Source organism: Sorex fumeus, unplaced genomic scaffold, assembly GCF_029834395.1.
Source record: "Sorex fumeus unplaced genomic scaffold, SorFum_2.1 ptg000063l, whole genome shotgun sequence".
In the NCBI taxonomy this organism is placed as follows: Eukaryota; Metazoa; Chordata; class Mammalia; order Eulipotyphla; family Soricidae; genus Sorex; species Sorex fumeus.
Genome location: NW_026606120.1, coordinates 67,614,604 through 67,639,274, shown reverse-complemented (window position 1 = coordinate 67,639,274; position 24,671 = coordinate 67,614,604). Strand labels below are relative to the sequence as shown.

General features: G+C 41.5%; 1 protein-coding gene across 1 annotated transcript in view; it reads right to left on the bottom strand.

The window, feature by feature from the left end:
• Positions 1 to 24,671, bottom strand: part of CA10 (carbonic anhydrase 10) — a 599,980-nt gene that overhangs the window by 489,689 nt on the left and 85,620 nt on the right. The window contains exon 2 of the mRNA XM_056127230.1: positions 1,964 to 2,038. Within this exon, the coding sequence (XP_055983205.1) occupies positions 1,964 to 2,038 (75 nt within the window). The remainder of the gene's footprint in view (positions 1 to 1,963; positions 2,039 to 24,671) is intronic.

The following is a 24,671-nucleotide window of genomic DNA, read 5'->3' as shown; positions in this document are numbered from 1 at the left end:
ATGCAACTCAATTTTCCCACCTACTGCATTATCTCTCCAGCCCCTGAATTCTGAAACTTAATTCTTACTTGTGGCTTGGTGCTCAGCTGCCACTCCTGGCAGTGCAAGGGATTGAAGTGTGGTCAGCCACATGGAAAGCAAGCACCTGAACCCCTGTACTAACTCTCTGGCCCTAGAAACGTCTTTCTTGAGACTGTTTTAGAACCAACTAGTGACTCAAAATAGGCTCTTAAAACTGTGTAAGAAATGTGTTGACCAAGAGGAAAATACACAAGAAATATTGGGCAGAACATTTTGAAGTGCTTATTTAGTATTATCCATGAACATCTCAGTAACTACAGAGGATATTCCTAGTTAACAAGACTTATTATAAACTGGAGAGGATGGATTTTGTTTCTTTAATTCCATAATTACAAGGCAGAATATAATTATAAATGCAATTCACAAGATATCTGGTATATGAGAAGCAGTTACCATAGGGGAAAAAAAATAAAAGCACTTCATCCACTGGAAAGGATGTCCTCAATTGCACATATAAAAGGTCTTGGGTCTATATCATTCCATATAAACATAACTAGTGTCAATTGAGCTGTTATGAGATTGTAATCAGAAGACTGATCATTTCTGAGTGAATTAATCAAGTCCAGTTTCTATGCCTACTGGGCCAAGGAATAAATGTACCAGAGTAAATTTATCAAGCTAATATCAATTTATGAGGCTGCTTGGCAGTGAACTGAATTATTTCCTGGGTCACCTATTCTCCTTCACCATGCCTGCTTTCCTTCTGCTGGAGAGCTTCAAGAGTATAATCACAACACAGATGAGAAAAGTGATACTCAGAGGGTGTCAGCAACTGGCTCAGCTTTGCACAGCACAGATGATGTGATACATGCTACAGAAGATCAGAAAAAGAGGACACAGCAGCCAAGAAAGAGCCAAGTGTGCAGGGGACACTGCTCTTTCCACTTGCTGACAACTACAAAGCCTCAACGGTCACTTGGAGACTTGTGTTCTCAGTGTCTGAGTGAGGACCACCTACTGGGTCATCTTGAGAGCTTTGCACATCTAAGCAGTTAAAAATCCTTTGAAGTATTTCACCTACTTTCCCTTCCATCTTTCTTTTTAACCCTCTGACTCTTTCCTGACATCTCTGCTTACTACAGTTTGGATGCAGTCAAAAGATGAGCACCTTCATGCTTCCAATAACTGTAGTGGGAGAGCACAAGGACTTGCCACATTGTTTATTTATTATTTTTTTTCTTTTTGTGTCACACTTGTCCATGCACAGGTCTTGGCTCTGCACTCAGGAATTACTCCTGGCAGTTCCCAGGGGACCATATAGGACACTGGTAATCGAACCTGGGTCAGCCGTGTGCAAGACAAACGCCCTACCCGCTGTGCTATCACTCCAGCCCCCAACATTGCTTCTTAATAAAAGTTTAGGCACGTTTCTTGCTCTAACCTGTCTGTGGCACCCTGTTCTCTCCCCCCATGCTGACTGCAACCACTTTGCTTGTTATATTTAGTTGGTGCTCTACCCTATCTGCTAAGTCCTGACCACGGATGCTTCTGAAGTGACATCTGTGATAGCATACATCTCAGAAATCTCCGTACTTCCTGTTTCATTAATGTTAAGAAGAGGCTCTTCCGCTCTGAAATTCCAGTGCACAGAACTTCAGCCCTCAATCCTCCATCTTCCTCTCTCTGATGGAGACATCTGGAGAAAGAAGGACCTTGGGATGTAGGCTCAGATGGGAAAACATGGTCTTGGTCACATTGCCGCTCAATAAACTTCTCTTCATGGAGCATTCATCAATACTTAAGCCAAACTATGCTGCAGTTACATGCCCTAAAGCAAAGTATTTCCCATTATTGAAATAGTATATTCATAATGATATCATTCAAATTATATTTTTATCAAATTATTTTCTTAAAAAGCAAATAATAATAAACGTGCATTTACCTGGAACAAAGCTTCCCTGAACCACCTCCTTGTATGCCCACCAGCCTTCATGGATTTTTGGTGAATTTTGTTGAGCTAAAAGAAAACCAAAGAATAGAGAGTAAGATGATGTCAGAGAAATACAGGATTCTGGCTCCTAAGCTAGGGTAAATAATTTTTTAATAACTTTTTATCCAAAAGCCCTAACCCGAAAAGGCAACAGTGCCTGTCCTCTCTTTTTGTTTTTGTTTTTTTGAATGAAATTTTCAAACCAAGTACTTATTCAACCTATAAGTACTCAGTATTTCTCTAGACAAGAATTAGACAATAATGTTATAGTTAAGTCTTTTTGAATTCCTACATCACTTGCCTCTGTATATGACTCACCTCTTTTTCTCACTTGTCATATTATTTATGCCAAAAATAAAAAATACCACATAATATATTCACCACTTACACAATATCCTTACATGCACATACATACACATGTACACAGCATACACACTTGCTGAAATTGAATAGGGGGAGGGATTATCCCATTCACAAGTTGGATGAGGACCCTAAATGTGCACTGATTTCTTGGTAATGCAGAAGGGGGTGGGGGGAGGTATTGCTGAAAGGGCAAATTCTAATATTTTACCCAAGAGGGAAAGTGCAGTAGGCCAACACTGCTCAAGTGTCAGGAAAATGAAAAGAGAATATATAAATAATTTGATGACAGCTTTTGACATTACAGGGATAAAGGGTAGACAGCCCAAGAAATTGGGACTTATCATAAGGATCTGTGAGTTCATATTGGCACGACCTCAGGATAATCCTTGACACTTATGACAGCTGCCAGATAAGCTGTAAGAATTCTATTCCAAGTGACTGTACATCCCCAGGTACATTGAAACAAACACTTAGGTTGATCCGTTTAAACTGCATTCATATTTCATTCATCAATAATACCGGAAGGAAAGATGGTGTTAGAAACAAAGCAATGGGTCCAGAATAAAATCACATTTGCTAAGCTACAAATCAGCAAACTAAGACTTAATTAAAATTGTGGTTTTCCCAGAACCACAAATGTAGTGAGGGTGGTCCTTCCAAGCTATGCTCAGGGGCTTTAGGGGAACACCCAGACATATTTAATTAACCAAGCAGGATGGTTCTATGCTAAAGCCTGGCATATAGCTTGCTTGGACCTCTCAGTACTGGAAACCATCTAAGTCATTCTGATAGTACTTACTTTCCTTCAGGGCTACAATAGATTGTGTTTATAGGTCCAAATGGTGCCAGGGACTAGGCCCTTGTACATGCAAAGCATGTTCCCCTACCCCAGGTTATCTCCTCGATCCAGAAATCAAAACTTAAATCAGTCACTTACAAACATCCTGATTCCCACTGCTCAGGTGATGAGCTTTATGGATCCCTACCGTAAAGCCTAAAGGAAAGTAACCTTACAACAACCTTCTTTTCTCCAACATTTTCTTCCTCTCACTTCTATCAATGTCTTTCATTCTGTACAACATTCTGTAACTCCTCTCTATCTGCAAGATAGAATGTTGCCTAATTTAAATCAATGCTTTACTCAAATAAACTCAGATTTCTGGATACCTCCACTTATCGTTTAACACAGACAATTTGAACTATACTTGTAACTTAGCCAATGTGCACCAATGTTAACTCTTTCTTTTTCATATTCATCACTCTGAACTAAAAAGAATGGTATAAGACGATGGGTCTGAAAACCAAGCTTGAGATTGAAAAAGGATTTGATAAATTCCCTTAGCTTCCAAATGAACTTGGATTGCCCCATACATGTTCCCAGAAATAACAGAGAAGATACTTTCTCTATATATGAAATGATTATACTGAGGATTTCGACTCTGGAGCTGAAGGACAGTTAATGGCACCAGAGAAGCAAAGAAGCCCATTTTGTCTGGAAATTATGGTGGGACTCTCTTTAAGGTAAGGTAAAGGCCCTCCCGTTGATCGTCGATTTACTCGAGCGGGCCCAGTAACGTCTCCATTGGAGACTTTGTTGTTACTGTGTCTGGCATATCGAATACTCTCGGTAGCTTGCCGGGCTCTCCGAGAGGGGCGGAGGAATCGAACTCGGGTCGGCCATGTTGGCCGCTTGGTAAGGCGAACGCCCAAACAAACAATAGTGGGGCAAAGAACCTTTTTAAAAACTCTTCTAAATTATCACCCTTCAAGTTTTCTAGCACAAAACCACAAGTTAATACAATAAAGTGCACTGAATTTCCCAGGACTCTGATTTCGTGGGAGGTATGAACAGAGTGAAGATGTTTCTACAGCTCTTAAGAATGATCTGAAGACAGCTGACTTGAAAGCCTGTTCTTGGACAGCAAAGAGAAAGGTGATCTCCAAGCAAAGGCTGGAGACCATCAACCAGACAGAGAGTGAAAGATTGGATCAAGACTTCAGATATTTCTAGTGGCAGGGAAGGACCAGGAGCCCTGAATTCACCCAGGAGATCTTCATGCCTAACCAAGTTATAAAAACCAGGTTAAGTATCTGCAAAGTTCACTGAGTAGGTACACAAAGGACAACTGTTGAGCTTTCAGAAGGATTCTGACTCTTTGATGGTTCAATTATCCCCAGCTCATTAGAGTGAGAAAAGGAATTCCAAAGGCTTCACAATCATAAAGTCAGGTGCTACTTAGTGCATTCAGACCCAAGGCACCTTTTTGAAACAAATGATTTTTTACACTCATAAATTGCCATAAATTAACTAGAAATTATAAACAGCATCTCCTACTGAAAGCAAACAAGCAAACAAACTGAACTAAAAACTTCGGGTGAGTTCTGCTGGATGAATGTGGAGCCTGTTACAAGCTTGAAAAAGATACATATTTCTAAAAGCCCCAAAGTCATGAACTGCATGCATCACTCACAGCTTTCATCACAGATAACCCAGGATTGATTTTCTTTATCCAAGACAGAAACTTCAGACTTTTATCAAAACTTACTGATTTTTCTCCAAGTAGAAAGGATGTTTGTCACTGAACCATTTAAGCCATAAATTAAGCGTTCTCTCTTTATTCTCTGTGCCAATTGTTAGGAAATCCACACTTGCCTGAATTTCATCATTTCTAGTGAGGATCTGCACAGCACAAGATCTTTTGGTTTTACAGCAAATCATTTTACTAAGCTATCTCGTAAAAATGTTGCTTATAGTATTTATACACACTCATTAAAAATTATAGCACATGGAGCCAAGAGATAGCACGGGGATTAAGCATGCATGCTGTGTTTCACCCTGATTTGATTCCCAGTGATGCATGCCCACCTCCCCTCTTCCTCCCACAGTATCACTGGTTATAGCCCTGGAGGTTCCTCAGCATCCTGGGGATTATCCTGGTGCTTTCTGGGCTGCAGGACTAAAGCAACACTGCATCCTTGAGTCCAGAACTGAGGTGCTGGCCAGGTTGGCCAAGTAGCTACTGGTGTGGCACTGAGGCCCCCAAAGCATCACTTTTTGTGAAGACTTTTTGTTCTCCTCCCGTCCCCCCCCCCAAAAAAAATAAACCCCACAGTATATCAGCTGTAATAGAAAATATAAAAATAACTGTGATTTATAAGGAGATACATTTCGATGTGTAAATGCTTACATATAATGCACAGAGAACTATTGTCTGCTTGCCAAAATGGCCAGGTGATGCCTGTTACTACCTCCAAAGCATGAAGAATCACTTTACATTTTCAAAGATTTGGAAAAATGAAAGCTGAAAATAACACTTTGTAACATTTAAGAATTATATTAAATGCAAATAATTTATTGGCATACAGGCATGTCCTCTTATTTACAACCTGCCTGAAGCCTTCTCCCTACAACCTCAGAGATGTGGTAGATCCCATTTGGCCCATAAAGCTTGAAATGTGCCCTATGTGAATTTTTAGTTAAAAAGGTTGATTGCTCATTGACACTCAGAATGGGAAAAAAAACTTCATATAGAAAGTCAAAGTAACATAAAAGAGAAAGACAAAATGCCCAACTTACAATTTGCAAATTTGCAAATACTTGGGCTTGATGTATTAAGTATCAAAATTAAGAAGGTAGGTGTTTGCTGCAAATAGGTACAAATTGGAGATATATTGTCATATTGGATATTCCAGAATCCACAAATGACACTGTTCTCAGAGGCGGGATATTTCAAATTAGTGAACAACTCTTAGCAAAATTTAGAACAATACTTACCTATCACTCCCACTTGATTTTTACATGATTTTTACATTGTGGGCACTGCTGATGTGCCAATACTCCAAAGATTCTGAATATATGACCTACTGGAGCGATAGCACAGCGGTAGGGCATTTGCCTTGCATGCAGCCAACATGGCCAACCCGAGTTCCATTCCTCCGCCCCTCTCCGAGAGCCCGGCAAGCTACCGAGAGTATCTCGCCCGCACGGCAGAGCCTGGCAAGCTACCCGTGATGTATTCGATATGACAAGCACAGTAACAACAAAGTCTCCAATGGAGACATTACTGGGCCCGCTCGAGCAAATCGATGAACAACGGGAGGACAGTGACAGTGATTGTCTAAGATATACACTATAGAGCATATTCCCTGCCTCCTGTCTGTGGTAAATTACAATCTCTTCATTAAAAGAACCTCAAGTGACCTCACTTGTTTCTAAAATATTCCCCCAGAAATAGTGACCCTTGTGTTGAAAATCCTGACCTAAAGGGAGTATTTACCGCACATTTTTGCTTACTAAATGAGACAGGGTAAAACATGATGTCAACTGCCAGAGGACTAAAGTTTATCTGATTAGAATAAAGATACTAATATTCCTGTATACCTACATTTTAGTCTTCAGTATACTGGCCATTCATAACATATTCAAACTATCTTTTTCACCTTTTCCAGGTATTTGACCATATCTTGAAGACATTCTCATTTCCACCAAAAGAAAGCAAAGGAAAACGAAACAGAGAAAAAGCAAGCACTCTTGTACTTTTGTTTTTAAAGTCAGCTAGTTCTAAAATGGTAGCTTAAAAATGGCATGTTTCAGACTTCCAAACATACCCATATGTTCTCTTTGTCTCTGTCTCTCCCTCTCAAGTATGTTTACCCATATCTCCCCAACCCCCAACCTGCATACACACACCCCTATAAGAAAGACTTACCAGTGTCACTGAAGCATCAGTTCAAGAAATGTCATTTAGGACCCAGAGACTACAGCAGGCAGAACATTTGACTTGCATGCAGCCAACCCTGGTTTGATCCCAGACATCCTATATGATCACAGAGCCTGGCAGAAATAGGACCTGAGCACAACTGCCACCACTGAGTGTGGCCCAAAAACAAACAAACAAAAAGTCATTTAAAAGGGAGAAGAGGAGAGAGAAGTAAAATGAACTGCCAGAGTATTGCCTGTTGAAACTGACAGACTTATTGCTGAAAGGCTGTTTCCTCCAGAAAGTCACAAAAATCCCTCTTTGTCCTTCTCCTCCTCCTCCTCCTTCTCTTCCTTCTCCTCCTTCTCCTCCCTCCTCCTCCTCCTCCTCTTCCTCCTCCTCTTCCTCCTCCTCTTCCTTTTCCTTTTCCTCCTCTTCCTCCTCCACCACCACCTCTTCATCCTCCTCCTTCTCTTCCTCCTCCCCCTCCTCCTCCTCCTCTTCATCCTCCTCCTCTCCTTCACTCCCCCCCCCTTCCACACCGAGTACTTCTCAGGGCTTATTCCTGGCTCTGTGGTCATGCATCACTCCTGTGAATCTCTGGGAGCCAGATGAGGTGCCTGGGATCGAACCGAGGTCAGCCATGTGCAAGCCAAAGGCTATACCAAGCTGTACTATTTCTCTGGCCCCTTATAACTGCTTCCTTAGTCACGTAATCCCATTACAGAGAGGGATTAGGTAAAATGTGAGCAAAGGGCAAGACAATCAGATGAAATATCGCCATGACAGAATTGTAAAGCTCCCAGTAGTACCTTTCTTCGACAAAAATTGTGATGGAGTCAAACTCACCTGCAAAAATCAATCAGCCTGAGTTGGGGTTCTTTGATGTCTATCAATTACAGAATGTGAGTGCTGCAGGCAGACATTGAAGAAAATATGGGTGGTTTCTGTAATATGTTTGCAAATACCCATGCTTGCCCATTCTGACCCCATTCTATTTGACAATATTGAAGATAAAACATCTCATATAAAGGGCACCACGTCTAAAGTTCTGCTACTGTAATAAGAGCACGGAGCTTATTTGAGGTAGGGTACCAAGAGAAGGACAGGATTTCCATTAATATCTTCTAGCCAGATCCTCAATTATATTCTTGCTGTTGTTGACAGCTCTCTTCAGGTAACTGGAAAGCCCACTGAGAATACCTCTGAGCAAACAGGAGAGCAGAAGCAGCCCAGCTTCTGCAGCGGCCTCTGCTTGTGTTTGCCTATGGACTGAGCTTTCTTTACTTAACCTACAACAAGCCTCTGGGAAAAATCCAGGTGTCTAATAAAAAAATGTTGTGTTGACAATAAAATCTGTCATTACTACCCAATGAGGAGATATCCGTAGCAAGGGGTTCTTCCTCTTAGCAGGAAATAAAGCACATTTCAACTTCATTCTCGTGTTTTCACTATCATAGTATGCGCAAATTTCAAATTTCAAAAGACAATTGAAAGATTTTTCAGAGTTCCATGCTGCAGTGTCCTCTGAAACAGATCAAAAACGGAGACAAAGAGTTTGAGGTGCCATTTTAAAAAGTCCAGATTTGAGGGTGAGGTTTTTAAAAAGTCAAGGTTTGGGGTGATTATTCATCAGATAAAATGGCAGATCTGAGTTTGGTTCCTGGCACTCCAGAGGGGCTGCCTAAGCCTACCAGGAGTGATCTCTGAGCACCATTGAGTATGGTTCAAAAGGAAGGTAAGGTAAAGGCCCTCCCGTTGATCGTCGATTTGCTCAAGCGGGCCCAGTAACGTCTCCATTGGAGACTTTGTTGTTACTGTGTTTGGCATATCGAATACGTCACAGGGAGCTAATAAAAATAAAAATTATAAAGCAAGGTTTTTAGGAGTCAATAAATGCTTTCTGTAAAGGGTCAGATAGCAAATAGTCAAACAGCTCTGAAGGCTACTGAAGGCTACTGCAGATGACCATTTCAGCCACCCGCAATACAGGATGCCTTCACCTCTTTGGACAAAGGATATCTCAGTGCAGATAAGCAGAGGCTGCATCAAGGACAGAAGAGTCTTGCCTAAACTGATTTCTGAAAATATGTAATAAGGAAGCAGTTACTATTAATTTACATAGAAATATTTTTTATTACTTTGTTTTTTTTCTTCTTGGGTCACACCCAGTGATTCTCAGGAGTTACTCCTGGCTCTGCAGTCAGGAATTACTCCTGGCGGTGCTTGGGGGACCATATGGGATGCTGGGAATCAAACTCGGGTTGGCGGAGTGCAAGGCAAATGCCCTTCCCACTGTACTATTGCTCCAGTCCATATTTTTGAGTTTTCCTTGACCCAAATAACCTACCAAATAGTAGGTAAAAATCTCAACCAACACTAATGGTATAGTTTAGATATAATACCAGAGAGATAGTACTGCAAGAGGGGCACTTGCCTGGCACATGGTTATCCTCAACTTCAACCCCCCAGTTCCCCATATGGTCCCCAGAGCCCCACCAGGAGTGACCCCTGAACACACAACCAGGAATAAACCTCGAGCACTGCCAGGTGTGGCCCTGAAAGTAAAACAAGAGAAAAACTAAAAAACTACCAGAAGCACATAGTAACAGCACAAATGGTGTAATAAACGTATGTGCTAAGTAGCTCCCGAGGGCCTGGATTGATAGTACAGTGGGTAGGGCGTCTGCCTTACATGCGGCCAACCTGGGTTTGATTCCCAGCATCCCATATGGTCCCCTGAGCACCACCAAGAGTAATTCCTGAGCGAAGAGCCAGGAGTAACCCCTGTGCTGTATCACCAGGTATGACCCAAAAAAGCAAAAAAGAAAGAAAGAAAGAAAGAAAGAAAGAAAGAAAGAAAGAAAGAAAGAGAAGCTCCCAGGGAAGGATCCTGGAAACCCAGAAGTGCCAATCACTGCTTGGGCTCCACAGCCTCTGGAAAGGCTGCTGCAAGGCCATTGGGAGACTTTTCCATTTTTCCTTGTGTGGTAACAGTCAAAATCTGATTCATACATCTTCGGAAAAGTAAAAACATGTATTAGTCTTTCAAAAAAAGCAAAGTGATAGAAGGCAAACGTTTAAAAAGCTAGGAATGCCTAGATATAAATGGTGTAGCTGCGTGCCAAGAGAATTTGATTTATATAGTCACAGGGCTGGTTTTGGCCTTTTGGCTACAGTTTACTGATTCCTGTCTCTAAGCTTTAAAGGGTTTTTGCGATCTAGTTTTACTTCCTACTCTCTTTGGACTGCTTTAAGGAGAAAATAAGAAATAATTTGGAAAAATAGAAAAAGCAAAGAATTTGGAAGCAAATTTTTAACTAAATGTAAGTGATAGTCAATGAGTTCTGCAGAAAGTGTGCAGAATTTTCAGTCTTTCCCAGGCTGTCTGGAATTGGTTACCAAAATATACATAAAATTCAGTATAATCCCCATCCCACACCATTTACTTTGGACTAAACCACCAAAGTTGGAGAAGCCTAAAATAAACCTTATCCACAACCAAATTCTAGGTTTTTCAAACAAGTTGTGAGACCTACTGATTTCTAGAAGCCCTTTTATTTCTTCCACAGTTCCAAAATGCATATTTCTCAATGATTCCTGAGAATCTCACCTGTTTTTATTGGAAACGTAATTACACTTTTCACATGCTAATTCCTTGACACTATTTTGAGAGAACTTTCACAACTCTCTTCTATTTATATATAATTTATAATCCATATCATTAACTACAGCCAGAGTTAAGTCACTTAGGTTCAAAGAAAACATGATAGCAGAACATCTCCATCAGGGAATTAGAGTGGGCTCTTGACCTTATGGAAAACAAAACTTAAGAGCAATAATATAGAATATCCCAGTGCAGCTGAGCAGATGCTGCAGGAACAGAGGAACAGAGGAGCCTTACCTAAATTAATTCAGTAATGGAGAGAAGACTGCTTAGCAAAACTTCACTAGTAGTCAAAACTAAGCAAACTCTAAGCATGCACAATGCAAAAGAATGTTTCCAAGTCTGGGTCAGTACAATTACACCCAAGTGGTCTAAGAAAAGATGGAAGATATATAGAAGAAGCAGCTAGAGCACAGTGGTGATGTAGATACTTAGTTTTACTGGGATAGTAAGATCCCTAAACAGTTGTTTCCTAAGAACTTGTTACTCTGCCTGGGTTGTAACTAAGCAAAGTAGGTCAGAGGCACTGAACAAACTGGCTCAGAAAAACAATAGATGTTAAGAGGCAAAAAAATTTTAAAAGACTGGCTAACATTGGATGTAGGATGCATCAATGATTTGCTTGAGCGGGCCCAGTAACGTCTCCATTGGAGACTTTGTTGTTACTGTGTTTGGCATATCGAATACTCTCGGTAGCTTGCCGGGCTCTCCGAGAGGGGCGGAGGAATAGAACTCGGGTCAGCCATGTTGGCTGCATGCAAGGCAAACGCCCTACCGCTGTGCTATCGCTCTTGGGATATATTTGGCACATCTATTTTCCCATTAAGAGGCAATTCCACTCCTCTTCAAGAAAAGCAAGACATTGAGCAGAGCAGAGACTGGCCGGGGTCAAATAAATACCTGCCCTTAGAACGTTGCATGACACCTATCAGGGATGTTTCATTTCTAAATGTTTGACTTATTTATTCATTTATTTAAATTTACTTGGGGGTATATGGACAACACCCAGTGGTTTTCTGGGCTTACCCCTGGTTTTATGTTCAGGGTGTCTCCTGCCCAGACTGGGGGGCCATATTCAGTCCCAGGGTCTGCCTGTAAACATTTTTTTTTAATTGAGTTGCTCGAGCGGGCCCAGTAACATCTCCATTGGAGACTTTGTTGTTACTGTGTTTGGCATATCGAATACGTCACAGGGAGCTTGCCAGGCTCTGCCTGATACTCTCAGTGCGGGCGAGATACTCTCAGTAGCTTGCGGGCTCTCCGAGAGGGGCGGAGGAATCGAACTCAGGTTGGCCATGTTGGCTGCGTGCAAGGCAAATGCCCTACTGCTGTGCTATCGCTCCAGCCCGTTCTTGATAGAACAAAGCAGAGAAAGGGTCAAGAAACTTAACCAAGTTTATGTAGTTAAAAGTAAATTGAGTTACCATGATAAACACAGTTACAAAGCTGTTCATGATCAGGTTTCAGTCATACAATGTTCCAACACCCTCCCTCCACCAATGTCCATTTCCCAACACCAATGATCCCACTTTCCCTCCTGCCATGCCCCCACCCCAGCCTGCCTCTATAGCAGGCACTTTTCTGATTTTCTTCTCTCTCTCTCTCCCTCCCTCCCTCCCTCCCTCCCTCCCTCCCTCCCTCCCTCCCTCTCCCTCTCTTTCTGCCTCTCTCTCTCTCTCTCTCTCTCCCTCTCCTTTTGGGCATTATGGCTTGCAATACAGATACTGAGGGGTTATCATGTTTGTTCCTTTACCTACTTTCAACACACAACTCATATCCAGAGAGATCATTAGCATGTTCCTTTCTCTGTCCCGACTGCCTTTTTCCCAAGCACTTGAAGCAGCCTTCCAACAGTGGACCACTCCTCCTGGCCCTTGCCATTATTGCCCTTGGGTATTAGTCTTATATTATGTTCATTTTCATCCCACAAATGAGTGCCGTTTTGCTATGTCTGTCCCTCTCCTTCTGACTCATTTCACTGGGCATGAAACTCTCCATGTCCATCCATTTATAAGCAGATTTCAATACTTCATTTTTCATGACTCATGCAAATATCTTAACTCCTGTATTATTTCTTGGTCTGTGTTTGACTTTAATAGCATTGTCAGGTATCTCCCTCAGCTGTGTACCCCCAACAAGTTATGACACTTTAGCATTTAAATTGATGGCATTCAACACTCATATGCCTCCATGCTATATTTTCCAACTAAATTATAACTTTCTTTTTTTTCTTTTTGGGTCATTCCCGGCGATGCACAGGGGTTACTCCTGGCTCTGCATTCAGGAATTACTCCTGGCAGTGCTCAGGGGACTATATGGGATGCTGGGAATCGAATCCGGGTCAGCTGTGTACAAGGCAAACTCCCTACCCACTGTACTATTGCTCCAGCCCCAAAATTGTTACTTTCTTGAGGTGAGAAAAGAGTCTTTCGAAATTCATTATTTATGCAAAGTCTGGTGCTCAATGGAAGCTGAATGAATAAAAATGCTATTCAACTTGCAGTCTGGATCAAATATCAATTAAAGAATTTTACTACATATTTCATGATGTTTGTGAGTTTTCTGTATTTTTGGTCAATGGGAACATGATTAAAACATTTTCAAATTGGTTGACAGATGTACATCCATTTGACAGATGGAGGAGCATCAGGAGCTGACATTTTGACTGGTGAAATCTTGACTGTGAAACCACAGCAACCTTTTATGTTTAGACCAGTGTCTCATTTAAAACTGAGAGGGGGGCAGATACCTGAGCGTATTTATATTTTATATCATTTACGTCTTTTCCCCTATTTTTTCCCTGTTTTATTTCCCTGTTTGTTTTTTTGTTTTGGGTTAACATACAGCAGGCTCAGGACTTACTCTTGGCTTTGTGCTCAGGGATCACTCCTGATAGGGTTTGCAGGACCATATGTGGTGTCAGGGATTGAATCCAAGTCAGCATGTGAAAGATAAGTGCAATGACCCACCCTACTATCTCTCCAGCCTCCATTCTTTATTTTCCTGAACTTGTAAGATAAAGTTAAATTCATATTATCCTTCCAATCTATATGATCCTAATTTAAGACTAGACAGAATATATACTCAGTGCTACCTGCTGTCCCAAGTAAAACATGTCTACTACTCTCTTTGCACTTACACTCTACTTCATTCACCTAATTTTCTTTCTATAATTCTCTTTATATTTCTTTTTTAATAGTTTCACTCAATTTTAAAGACTCATCAATTCCTACTCGTGTGTGTGTGTGTGTGTGTGTGTGTATGTGAATTTTGTTTTGTTTTGTTTGGGAGGCCACACCTGCTAGTGCTCAGAGGTTTCTCCTACTTCTGAGCTCAGGGACCATTCCTAGTGGGGCTCAGAAGACCATATAGGGTGCTGAAGATGGAATTCTAGTCAGCTTCATGCAAGTGCCTTACCAATGAACTATCTCTCTGACCCTAATCCCTACCTTCTTTTAAGAAACTGAAAGTCATTTTCATTCCACAATAATCTCTTGCTTTCCTGAATTCCAGAACATTCATGTCTGTATTTCATTATTCACTTTTATCAATAAAATAAACATTTACTGAGTTACTGAGTACTTGTAATTAGCAGGTAGTTTTCTAAGCATTGAGACCACAAAGTTCTTATTTTCAAGTACTTATATCCTACTTGAGGGAGACATAAAAATTAGAGAGCTGATTTAACTTGCAAGAAGAATGAATATTAGGTAAAGAAAAAATACCCCATAGAATAATTAGACAGGGTTTAGTGATAGAGAGTGAATAGAAGTTTTGAGATTGTGTAACAGTGATGATCTTTCAGACTAGGGCATTTAACCTAAAATTTAAGTGATAAAAATGATCTATTTCATGAAGATCAACATAGAGAGTATTTTAAATGGGTTCAAAATCCTAAGAAGACAAAAGGAGTTAAGCGTTATCAAGAAAATAAAAGTGGCTTTTATTGGTGAACTGTAATAGATGAGTGGGGAGAAGTTCAAGATGAGGCTTGATGATTTAAGTGGTCATATAGGAGAAAGATGATGGTGGTGTCTGTCAACTATGATAGTGTTGGCTAAAGTAAAAGAGAATGGATCTTGTTAGTGTATGAGTGGATAGGTCATGGTAGTGCATTGGATGAGGAAAGCAAAGGATCAAGAGTCTCATATATTTTTGATAACTAGATAGTGGTACTTATTGAGATCTCAGGAGAGACTGGGAGAGGAGGAGCTTTCGATCTTGAAGTCAAGGATCTGTTTGAAATGGCGGGTGAGTGTTTTGAGGGAGATGTCAAGTAGGCAGTTGAATATCAATTGAATTCTGAGAAGAGATCAAAATGGAATATATATTTATGACTTGACATATAAATGATATTTAAAACTGAGTTAAACAGAGGTCACCACGAAAAATGTGAAAATGGGTAGTGAAAGATAAAAAGGGACACAGAATAGAGCTTTGGGATGTTCAACACTTAGAGGTTGAACAGAGGAGGAAAATAATGAGATTGAGGGGAGAGAGGTCACTAAAGTTGCAGAGAAAAAAGAAATAGGAGAAAAATGGTAGTCTGATACCATTCCTTTTTCTCTACCGCTTTTTATAAATAGCGACATAGAGAGTTAATTTTTTTATTTTAAAATAGCTTTAGATTTGTAGAAAGTCACAAAGATAGTAGAGTTCCCATATATACCCCGCAGAACTCCTTTATTACTAACATTCATTATTAGTACATTCTCATAATTGACTGAGTCACTATTGAAAAATAATTATTAATTAAAACCATACTTCATTCCAATTTTCTGTTTTGTGCTGGAGCGATAGCACAGCGGTAGGGCGTTTGCCTTACAAGTGGCCAACATGGCCGACCCGAGTTCAATTCCTCTGCCCCTCTTGGAGAGCCCGGCAAGCTACCGAAAGTATCTCGCCCGCACAGCAGAGCCTGGCAAGCTATCCGTGATGTATTCGATATGCCAAACACAGTAACAACAAGTCTCACGATGGAGACATTACTGGACCTGCTTGAGCAAATCGATGAACAACGGGAGGACCGTGATTAACCGTGATTATTATTTTGGTTTTGTGGGACACAACAGACAGTGCTCAGGGACTTTTCCTAGCTCTGTGCTTAGGAGTGACCCCTAGTGGTTCTTGGGAGAACCATATACTATACCTTGGATTGAACTGAGATTGACTACATGCAAAGCAATTTCCTTATTCCACTCTGGCCTATGATTTTCTATGTATTTAATCTCTTATCCACTTTTTTCATAATCCCATCCAGGATGTTACTTTATATGTAACTGTCATGTCTCTTTAGCCTTCTCAAGTTTATAATTTCTTCATGTGTTTTTAATTTGGGCTTTGTGTCTCTTTAAATAAAACTATTTTATGAGTAACTGCTCTGTTTTACTTACTATAATATAACACAGATAAGAGATACTCTAGGCACAGTGTTTAAAAATATCGTTTTATTTAGAAATGTTATCTACAAGTTTTTAGGAATACTCACCTTTCAGACACCTTTCCACTTTTACCACTGAAATATGTTTAATGATAAATAGCACTACACTGTGGCACTGTCCTCCCATTGTTCATCAATTTGCTCGAGTGGGCATCAGTAACGTCTCCATTGTGAGACTTGTTGTTACTGTTTTTTGGCATATCGAATACGTCACAGGGAGCTTGCCAGGCTCTGCCATGCGGGCGGGATACTCTCGGTAGCTTGCTGGGCTCTCTGAGAGGGACGGAGGAATTGAACCTGGGTTGGCTGTGTGCAAGGCAAACACCCTACAGGCTGTGCTATCACTCTGGACCATGATAAATAGTCCTTAGAATTAAAGAACAATATAGCTCAAGTAAAAATAATAAAGAAATCAGAAGACAGGTTGTTTTCTTTTTTTAAAATCTATGCATTGCAAAAATATAATAATAAGAGCAAGAGAGAGCTTCATGGGCCACGTACGCATTTGGCATGAAGTTCTAGGTTCTACTCCTAGCTCCTCACAGTCCCTGGAGCACTGCCAGAAGCAACTCCCCAGCACAGAGCAAAGAGTAGCTCTTGAGTACTACTGGGTGTGTCCTCTCCCCTCCCTCCCATAGCCAAGCACACAAAAGAGAAGGGGCGTAATTGCATTGTCTGCCTCTTTCACCAAACATTATTTCTTAAAGTGTCTTCTCCATTCTTATTTTAAATGTGCTCATAATAATTTTAGGAGAAACAGCATAATTTCCTAATTATTTTCTTTTCTATTAGCCATGTGATTTTCTGAATACTGCAATTTCCTTTTATAAGTTCAGGACTTTCTCTGTTCCCTTTAATTTGGAATATTTCTCTACTACAGAGTGCCAAATACAGGGTCAAAGGATGAGGCATAAATTGGTTTATTGGTTTGTTCATTTTTTCTTGTAAGAAACTTATAACAATTCACATTGTCATAGTAACATAAATACTTTTAGCTTTTCTAAGTAAGAGTTTTATTTGGGAAATGAGAGAGAGAGAGAGAGAGAAACCACACCATCCCCTGTCTGAGGACTGTGCTAACTAACTTTGAAAGACACGAGACACCCATCTCACTGTCACAGAATCTGAGTCAGAACTACTATTTTGGAGAGCAGAGAGAAAGGGAGAGAGAGAGAGAGAGAGAGAGAGAGAGAGAGAGAGAGAGAGAGAGAGAGAGAGAGAGACCTTGCAGGAATTTCTGCTGGGACTAGAAACGAGGAAGTGAGACTGGTGCAGGAGCTGCAAGAAGTGGAGAAGAACCAAGAAAGAGCAGCAGCAAATTCTGAAACGGTTCAGGCTGTGACCGAAATGCTGGAACAGCATCAGAGGGACTATAGTCAACTGCAGGGGTAGCAACTGGAACTGCAGGATCAAGAGAGGATGCTGGCGAAAAGGGCTTGAGTTGGCTCAGAATCAGCAGGCCCAAGTGAAAAAAAGCTGAAATCTTTAGCATCACCTTTAAAATCTAGTATAATGGCCCTTGGGGTATCATCAATCACATTAGATTATGTAGCCTGGAAAAACAGACAGCCTTCCTGTTCCTTGCCTTGTCCAAGACAACTAAATAGGGGTTAGTTATTAATTTAAGAGACATTGACTCATTGTGCCAGAGAGGTCGAACAGCAGGTAAAGTGCTTGCCTTGCATGTGGCTAACCTGGGTTTGATCCCAAGCATGGCCAGGTGTGATTCCTGAGCACATCAGGTATGACTCCCCCAAAAGGCAAACGACATAGAAAAGTGAGGTATCAACTCATGTTCTGTGGAGGTCATTGTCAACTGAAATTTGTAACCTAGGACCCCACTGAGCTGCCATTCAAAAATACTATTAGATTATAAAACTGAAGAATATGCCATGCTTATGGACAGACCTTGAAGGCATTATGCTAAGTGAAATGTCAAGATAGTTAGATTTGTGGTTATGGGTCAGGATGTAACTGATCAATAAGCACTTGCCTTGCTTATGTGTGAGGCCTTGGGTTCTACCACATAATGGGAAGAAAGAAAAAAAGAAAGAAAGAAAGAAAGGAAGGAAGGAAGGAAGGAAGGAAGGAAGGAAGGAAGGAAAGAAGGAAGGAAAGAAAGAGAAAGAAAGAAAGAAAGAAGGAAGGAAGGAAGGAAGGAAGGAAGGAAGGAAAGAAAGAAAGAAAGAAAGAAAGAAAGAAAGAAAGAAAGAAAGAAAGAAAGAAAGAAATCCAAGAAGCAGATGTTTTAATTATCAGAGGCTGGGGGTGGTGGTGAGGATGCAGTTGACAGGATTGTATGAAGGGGGTAAAAAGGCACAAATTTGCAGTTATCAAATAAATGCTGGGAATGCAATGTTAAGAAACAAACAGACACCAAATAAAGGGTGTTGGGAGGATCCTTCCAGGATGGGAGAAGCATGCTGAAAGTAGACTCTAGACCGAACAGGATCGCCACTCAATGCCTCTTTTGCAAACCACGACACCCAAAAGGAGAGAGAGAACAAAAGAGAATGCCCTGCCACAGAGGCAGGGTGGGATGGGGGGGAGGGATACTGGGATTGGTTGTGGGGAGAATGGGCATTGGTGGAGGGATGGGTACTTGATCATTGTATAACTGAAACCCAAGCACAAAAATTTGTAAGTCTACAACTGTACCTCATGGTGTTTCATTTGCTCGAGCGGGCCCAGTAACGTCTCCATTGGAGACTTTGTTTTTACTGTGTCTGGCATATCGAATACTCTCGGTAGCTTAAAAAATAAATTCAAAAAGTTTTTTAAAAAAGAAACAAACAGAATTTATGCAGGTTCAGGACTAAATCTCCAGACCACGTGGCAGCAGAGGACCTGGGCTATCCTTCCTGAGGTCCCCGCCAGCCCAGAAGATGGCTGTCATGTCCACAATTTGCCTCCGGGTGCCATCTTAGCACAGCAACAGCCCTAGCCAAGAGATAGCCCAGCAGCGAGTCCCAGAAGACACCACAGTGCCTGTGATCTCTTCGGGCCCCATATGGAGCCAATATCACTAGGGGACCCCATATGGAGCAGGTGCAGTCTCCCTGCTTACTGCAGATGGAATCCCAGTGATCAAGAGTTTCCACAAGCAAGGCCCTGAGTATGCAGGTTCTAGCACAAAATCTCCAGGCCACATGGTGGCAAAGGATCTGGACTGTCCCTTCCCAGGTCCCTGCCTGCCCAGAAGACTGGCTGTCATGCTCACAATTTGCCTCGGGGCACCATCTTAGCTCATCAGCACCCCTGGCCCAGAAACTCCCAACTGAATCCCAAAATGAATTAGTGCCATACAGAGATGTCTCTGGAACCCAACCATTGACAATCTAGAAATTTACATTTACAATAATGGCCGCATGAGTTCTCATGATATTCAAAATGAGTAATGGAAAATAAATTATCTAGTGTCTGCTGCTGGCAGGTAGGCTTGAATGGTGGTGGTAAAATTCAAGCAAAATATAATGCCCAAAGTTAGAGAGAGAGTATTGGGGAGATTATCTGCCATAGAGGCAGGGTGAGGACTGGGATGTGGGGGTATGGGGGGATACTGGGGACATTGGCGGTGAAGAATGTGCACTGGTTGAGGGACAGGTGGTTCATCATTATACGGCTGAATCTCAAACATCAAAGCTTCCTAACTCTATCTCACAATGATACAATAAAATAAAAAAGTAATGGGAAGTCCATGCCCAATTCAATCAGCTTAATCAATGACTGAACAAATAGCAGCACTCCTACATTATATTTTTAAAAAAGAAACAAACAGAACCAAAAAAAGAGATGTTTTTATGTATGTGATACAAATGTTATGCTCAATTAATGGTATCCATTATCTTGCTATTTTATGTTTATTGCGATGGTACTGAGCTGAGGAGTACAAAACGATGCTGATGCAGGCAAGTAAGTTAGGGAACTCCCGCCCCCCCCCCCCCCACACACACTATGGCAACAACATTTCTGGGAAGTTAAGTTCTAAGGCTGACCCACCTTGTGGATACAGAAAGCAAGACCTGAGATAAAATCTTCAGCAGTGGACCCTGAAAAGATTTAGACCCCTCCCCATGAAGAAAATTCCCTGATACCCTCGGACTTCTCCCTTAATCCGGTTAACATTTGATTCAGCCCAGAGAAGACTTCGGAACTTTCCAGATCAAGACCTCCAGAGAAGATACCCTATAAAAGCCACCTTAAACAAAGGAGGTACACGCATATGCTGCCTGAGCCCATGTGCTGCTTGTGCCCACATGCCTGAGCACATGTGTCTCCCACATCTCCCCTCTTGAGATGTGTACTTTCATGCTTTTATGCGTAATGCTAGGATGCGTGTAGGGGTTCTCTCCACCCTTGGAGAAGTATGGGTTCACTCTTGAGCACATTACTCTCCATTTTCTCTCCCATTTTCTCTCCCTCATTCCCTTCAAAATCTCCAAATAAAAGCTGCGTAACTTCACTGCTTGTCTATTCCTGAAATTCCTTTCTGAGAGGGGAGACAAGAACCCAGTAACCTTGGGTCCCGGGTGGCAGAGGTAGATCGGGATAATTATCGTCTTTCTCCCCACCTTCTCCCCACTTGACATAAGTCACCAGTGAGTCCCACCAATATCAATGCTACTAAAGGAAGAAAGGGAATCTGAAAAATGCAATCATGGTAAAGAAAGTACTTGGAAAAGAAAGCAAAGCTATAGCATAATTTTATTAGAACCTTGTTGGGAAAAAATGTCTTAAGCCGTGACATTTAGAAGCACTGATCTACATACTGCATTCAAAAAAATTCAGAGTTAACTCCTTGAAGGAAAAAGTCCAACTTGATAGGAGAGTTCAGTTGCCCCTGAGTACACTTGTGACATTTACAAGTCAAAGTGCAGTCACCAAGGAGGGTGTGGAACAGAAAACAAATCTTAAAACAGGAAACAACTGATTGAAGGGGGCAGCAGGTCTGTACTATAGAATCCTGCAAAAAGCCTTGACAAAGCCTACTTGAACCCAAGTGGGGCTGCAAGGAAGACAATAAAAGCAACCCACTGCAACCAATTAGCCAAGGTGGATCTTAACTCTGAACGCAGACCTAAGGCAAAGTCCAAATTCTTATTTGCTTTTGGCTGTGTTCCTAAACCATCAGATCAGCTTCCACTTGTCCTTTCCAATTCTGAGCCACTCAGTACTTGCTGAACATGAATTACAAGCAGTTGCCATGGGTCATCGCATACCCACTAAGTGGGAGAGCCACTGAATTATGAACATATCTGAGCTGTGCAGACAAAGAAGCTGGAGTTTCATGTTTTAAAATAACAACTATAAAAGAATGGTTTGAAACTAAAATATATGGGGAGAGTTAAAAGCTAGAGGAATTTGATCATTCAACCTATTTCAGTTACTAGTTCTATGAAAAAGACCCCAAAATGCATAGCTCTCACCTCAGTCTTTCATTCCAGTTCTGTTGTAAAGTGGAGATTGAAAGGAAGGAAAAAGTTTCATTTTTTAGAAGTTTATTTTTCAGCTGATTTGACTGTGTCAATCCATAAGTACACTGAACTTCCCACAGGAACCCAAAAGATAGCGAGTCATGGATTGCAAACAGGAACAATGGGCCAGGGTCCTAAAGGGATAGGGTTAAAGATGACTGATTGTTTGCTTCATGGACCGCTTCATAACTGCTTTTTTCTCATTTCTGTAACAATGCTTACTCTGCTATGCTTGTGTGAATCTACTGGTGCCAGAATGGGGACCCTGGTGAGCAAAACAAGTTTTGCAGATGCTTACAAAAGTGCTTGGGGCACCAGGATAAGAATATTTTAAAAACTTTTTGGGGAGGATTTTGGTCACACCCCATGATGCACAGGGGTTACTCCTGGCTTTGCACTCAGGAATTACTCCTGGTGGTGTTAGGGGGACCATGTGGGATGCTGGGAATCGAACCCGGGTCGGCTACATGCAAGGCAAACGCCCTACCCATTGTACTATTGCTCCAGCCCCATGAGGATTTTCTAATAAAAGGCCAGTGCTTCTGCTGTGAGGCTACTGCTCTAGCCTAGCAAGAGAGTCCACCAGATGGTGTCAATAAAAATTCCTCCATGTTGTATTTTTCTGGTCTCTGGTGGTCTTTTGATCACGACATCACAACACCACCTTGCCTTTTCAGGATTTATGGGAGCTCATTAGGAGGTCATTGTTTTCCAGGACCTCATCATCTTCATGGTCTTTGGTCTTCGTGGCAAGGACAATGTTAGCAATCTCCTTAAAATTCATTTTTCCCCTCCCCGAACAGGAAGATCCCTGATCCTTAGTAAAGCAGATAACTTCCCAGATTAGGGAATATTTTCCTACCTCTCCTGTAGATTCTGTGAATGTGCAACCTAAGTTCTGATATATGGGATTCCATCGTGCAAGAAACTCAGCAGTTTTTATTTATTTATTTATTTATTTATTTATTTATTTTGCTTTTGGAGAGGTCACACCTGGTGATTGATGCGCAGGGATTTCTCCTGGCTCCGCATTCTGAAATTACTCCTGGCGGTACTTTGGGGGACCATATGGGATGCTGGGAATTGAACCCGGATCAGCCACTTGTAAGACAAATGCCCTACCAGCTGTGCTATCGCTCCAGCCCCACTCAGCAGTTTGTAAAGGGAAATGCTATTCTTCTAGTAGACCAGAGTGTGGTAATGATGGTGAGAGCTCACATAGCCACTTAAACTAATACTAAAACCTCATTTCCGGTGAGAAGACAGAAGGAGATTCCTACCTTGGACTGCCTTATTGACTCCACCTTCTTTTCTGCCATTCACGACTGAAACTATTCCCAAGTGATAGTCATCTACCCAAGGGATTCGGACATTTGATTCTGCTATACTTCAAATCCATTCTCTCCCATAAATCTATATTCTCCAAACAGAGGACCCCCATAATTAAAATGATGAACGATTATAGCTACCTACCATCAGGAGACTTCCCTTCTCAATGTTCTCCACTGCCAACCTCACACCTATTAAGATTCCTCTTTCTGAAGCAAAGTTCTATTCATGTTTTCCACTATCACCTCAACAATTCTTTTTAATTCCCTCATTCCCTTCATTGTTATTATTATTGATAGCATTGCTATTATCTGGGGTTGCATATCTACCAGGCTGTGGTGCTCACATTAGCTATGCGTCTGGGATTGTGGTACTCCCACACTTGGCTGCAGTGCTCACTGAATTTACACTCCTTAGATTATGCTCTCCTGGAGTCACACTCTTTTCATCAGGAGACTCACACTCTTATTGGAGAGTTTACCAGGATGTTGTTGAAGGCTCATAATCATGTCCAATAAGGGTTACATGTCCTATTATAAAACTTGCACCTCTCTTTTAGTTGCAATGCTCGCTGGGGCTCACATCCCATTGTGGTACTTAACACATAGTTGGCTGCGGTGAGTCTAAAATCAATCTTGGTGAGTGTTAGGCATCACTGATAGCAGAACTGCCAGAATTCAACTCCTGAGCTGCCATGAACATTCTTGGCATGAGTGGGACTGATGTAGACAGGCAGATAGACAGAGAAGGACCCCCTAGTTATGAAACTTCTAGGGAATAAAGCCACCAGAATTTACAATAAAATTCCTAAGAAATAAAAGTCCTAAGGTCAAATGAGACCTGAGATAAGACCTTCAGCAGCAGACCCTGAGAATATTGGACCCTTCTGCATGAAGGAAATTCCTTGAATACCCTCAGACCTATCCCTTAATCAATGTTGGCGATTCAGCCCAGAGAGAGGACTTCAGAACATTCCAGATCAAGACATCCTGATAAGATACCCTATAAAAGCCACCTTGAACAAAGTAAGAGCATATATATGCTGCCCAAGCCCATGTGCGGCTTGTGCCCATGTGGCTGAGCACATGTGGCATCCGAGTATATGTGGTGCCATCATCTTTCCTCTTCGAGATGTGTACTTTCATGCTTTCATGTCTAATGCTGGGATGTGTGTGGTGCTCTCTCTGCCCTTGGAGAAGCCCGCATTCTTCCTTGGGCACATTACTCTCTCTCTCCCCTCCACACCTTCAAAAACTTCTGAATAAAATCTGTTCTACCTCACTGCTTGTTTACTACTGAAATTCTTTTCTGCAAGGTGAGACAAGAACTTAGAAATTCTGGGTCTTGGGTGACAGACGCAGATGACGAGAAAGTGACTCTCTTTCTCCTCCCACTTCATATTAGCCACCTTTGGGGCCCACCAACATCAGAACCAAAGGCTTGTAAAACAGGTGTTCTTGGTCACTGTGCTATAATAATGTCTAAGTGTTTATGAAAAATGGGGGTCAGAGAGATAGTACAGGAATTAAAGTGCTTCCCTCAAAAATAGTCAATCTCCGTTTGATTCTTGGCACCACATGGCTTCCCAGGCACCAATGACTCATAGCAGAAAGGCAGGAATGGTCTCATTGCACTGCTAGGTGTGGCCCAAACCTGCTCCCGCAATAATAACACAATTATCCAAAAT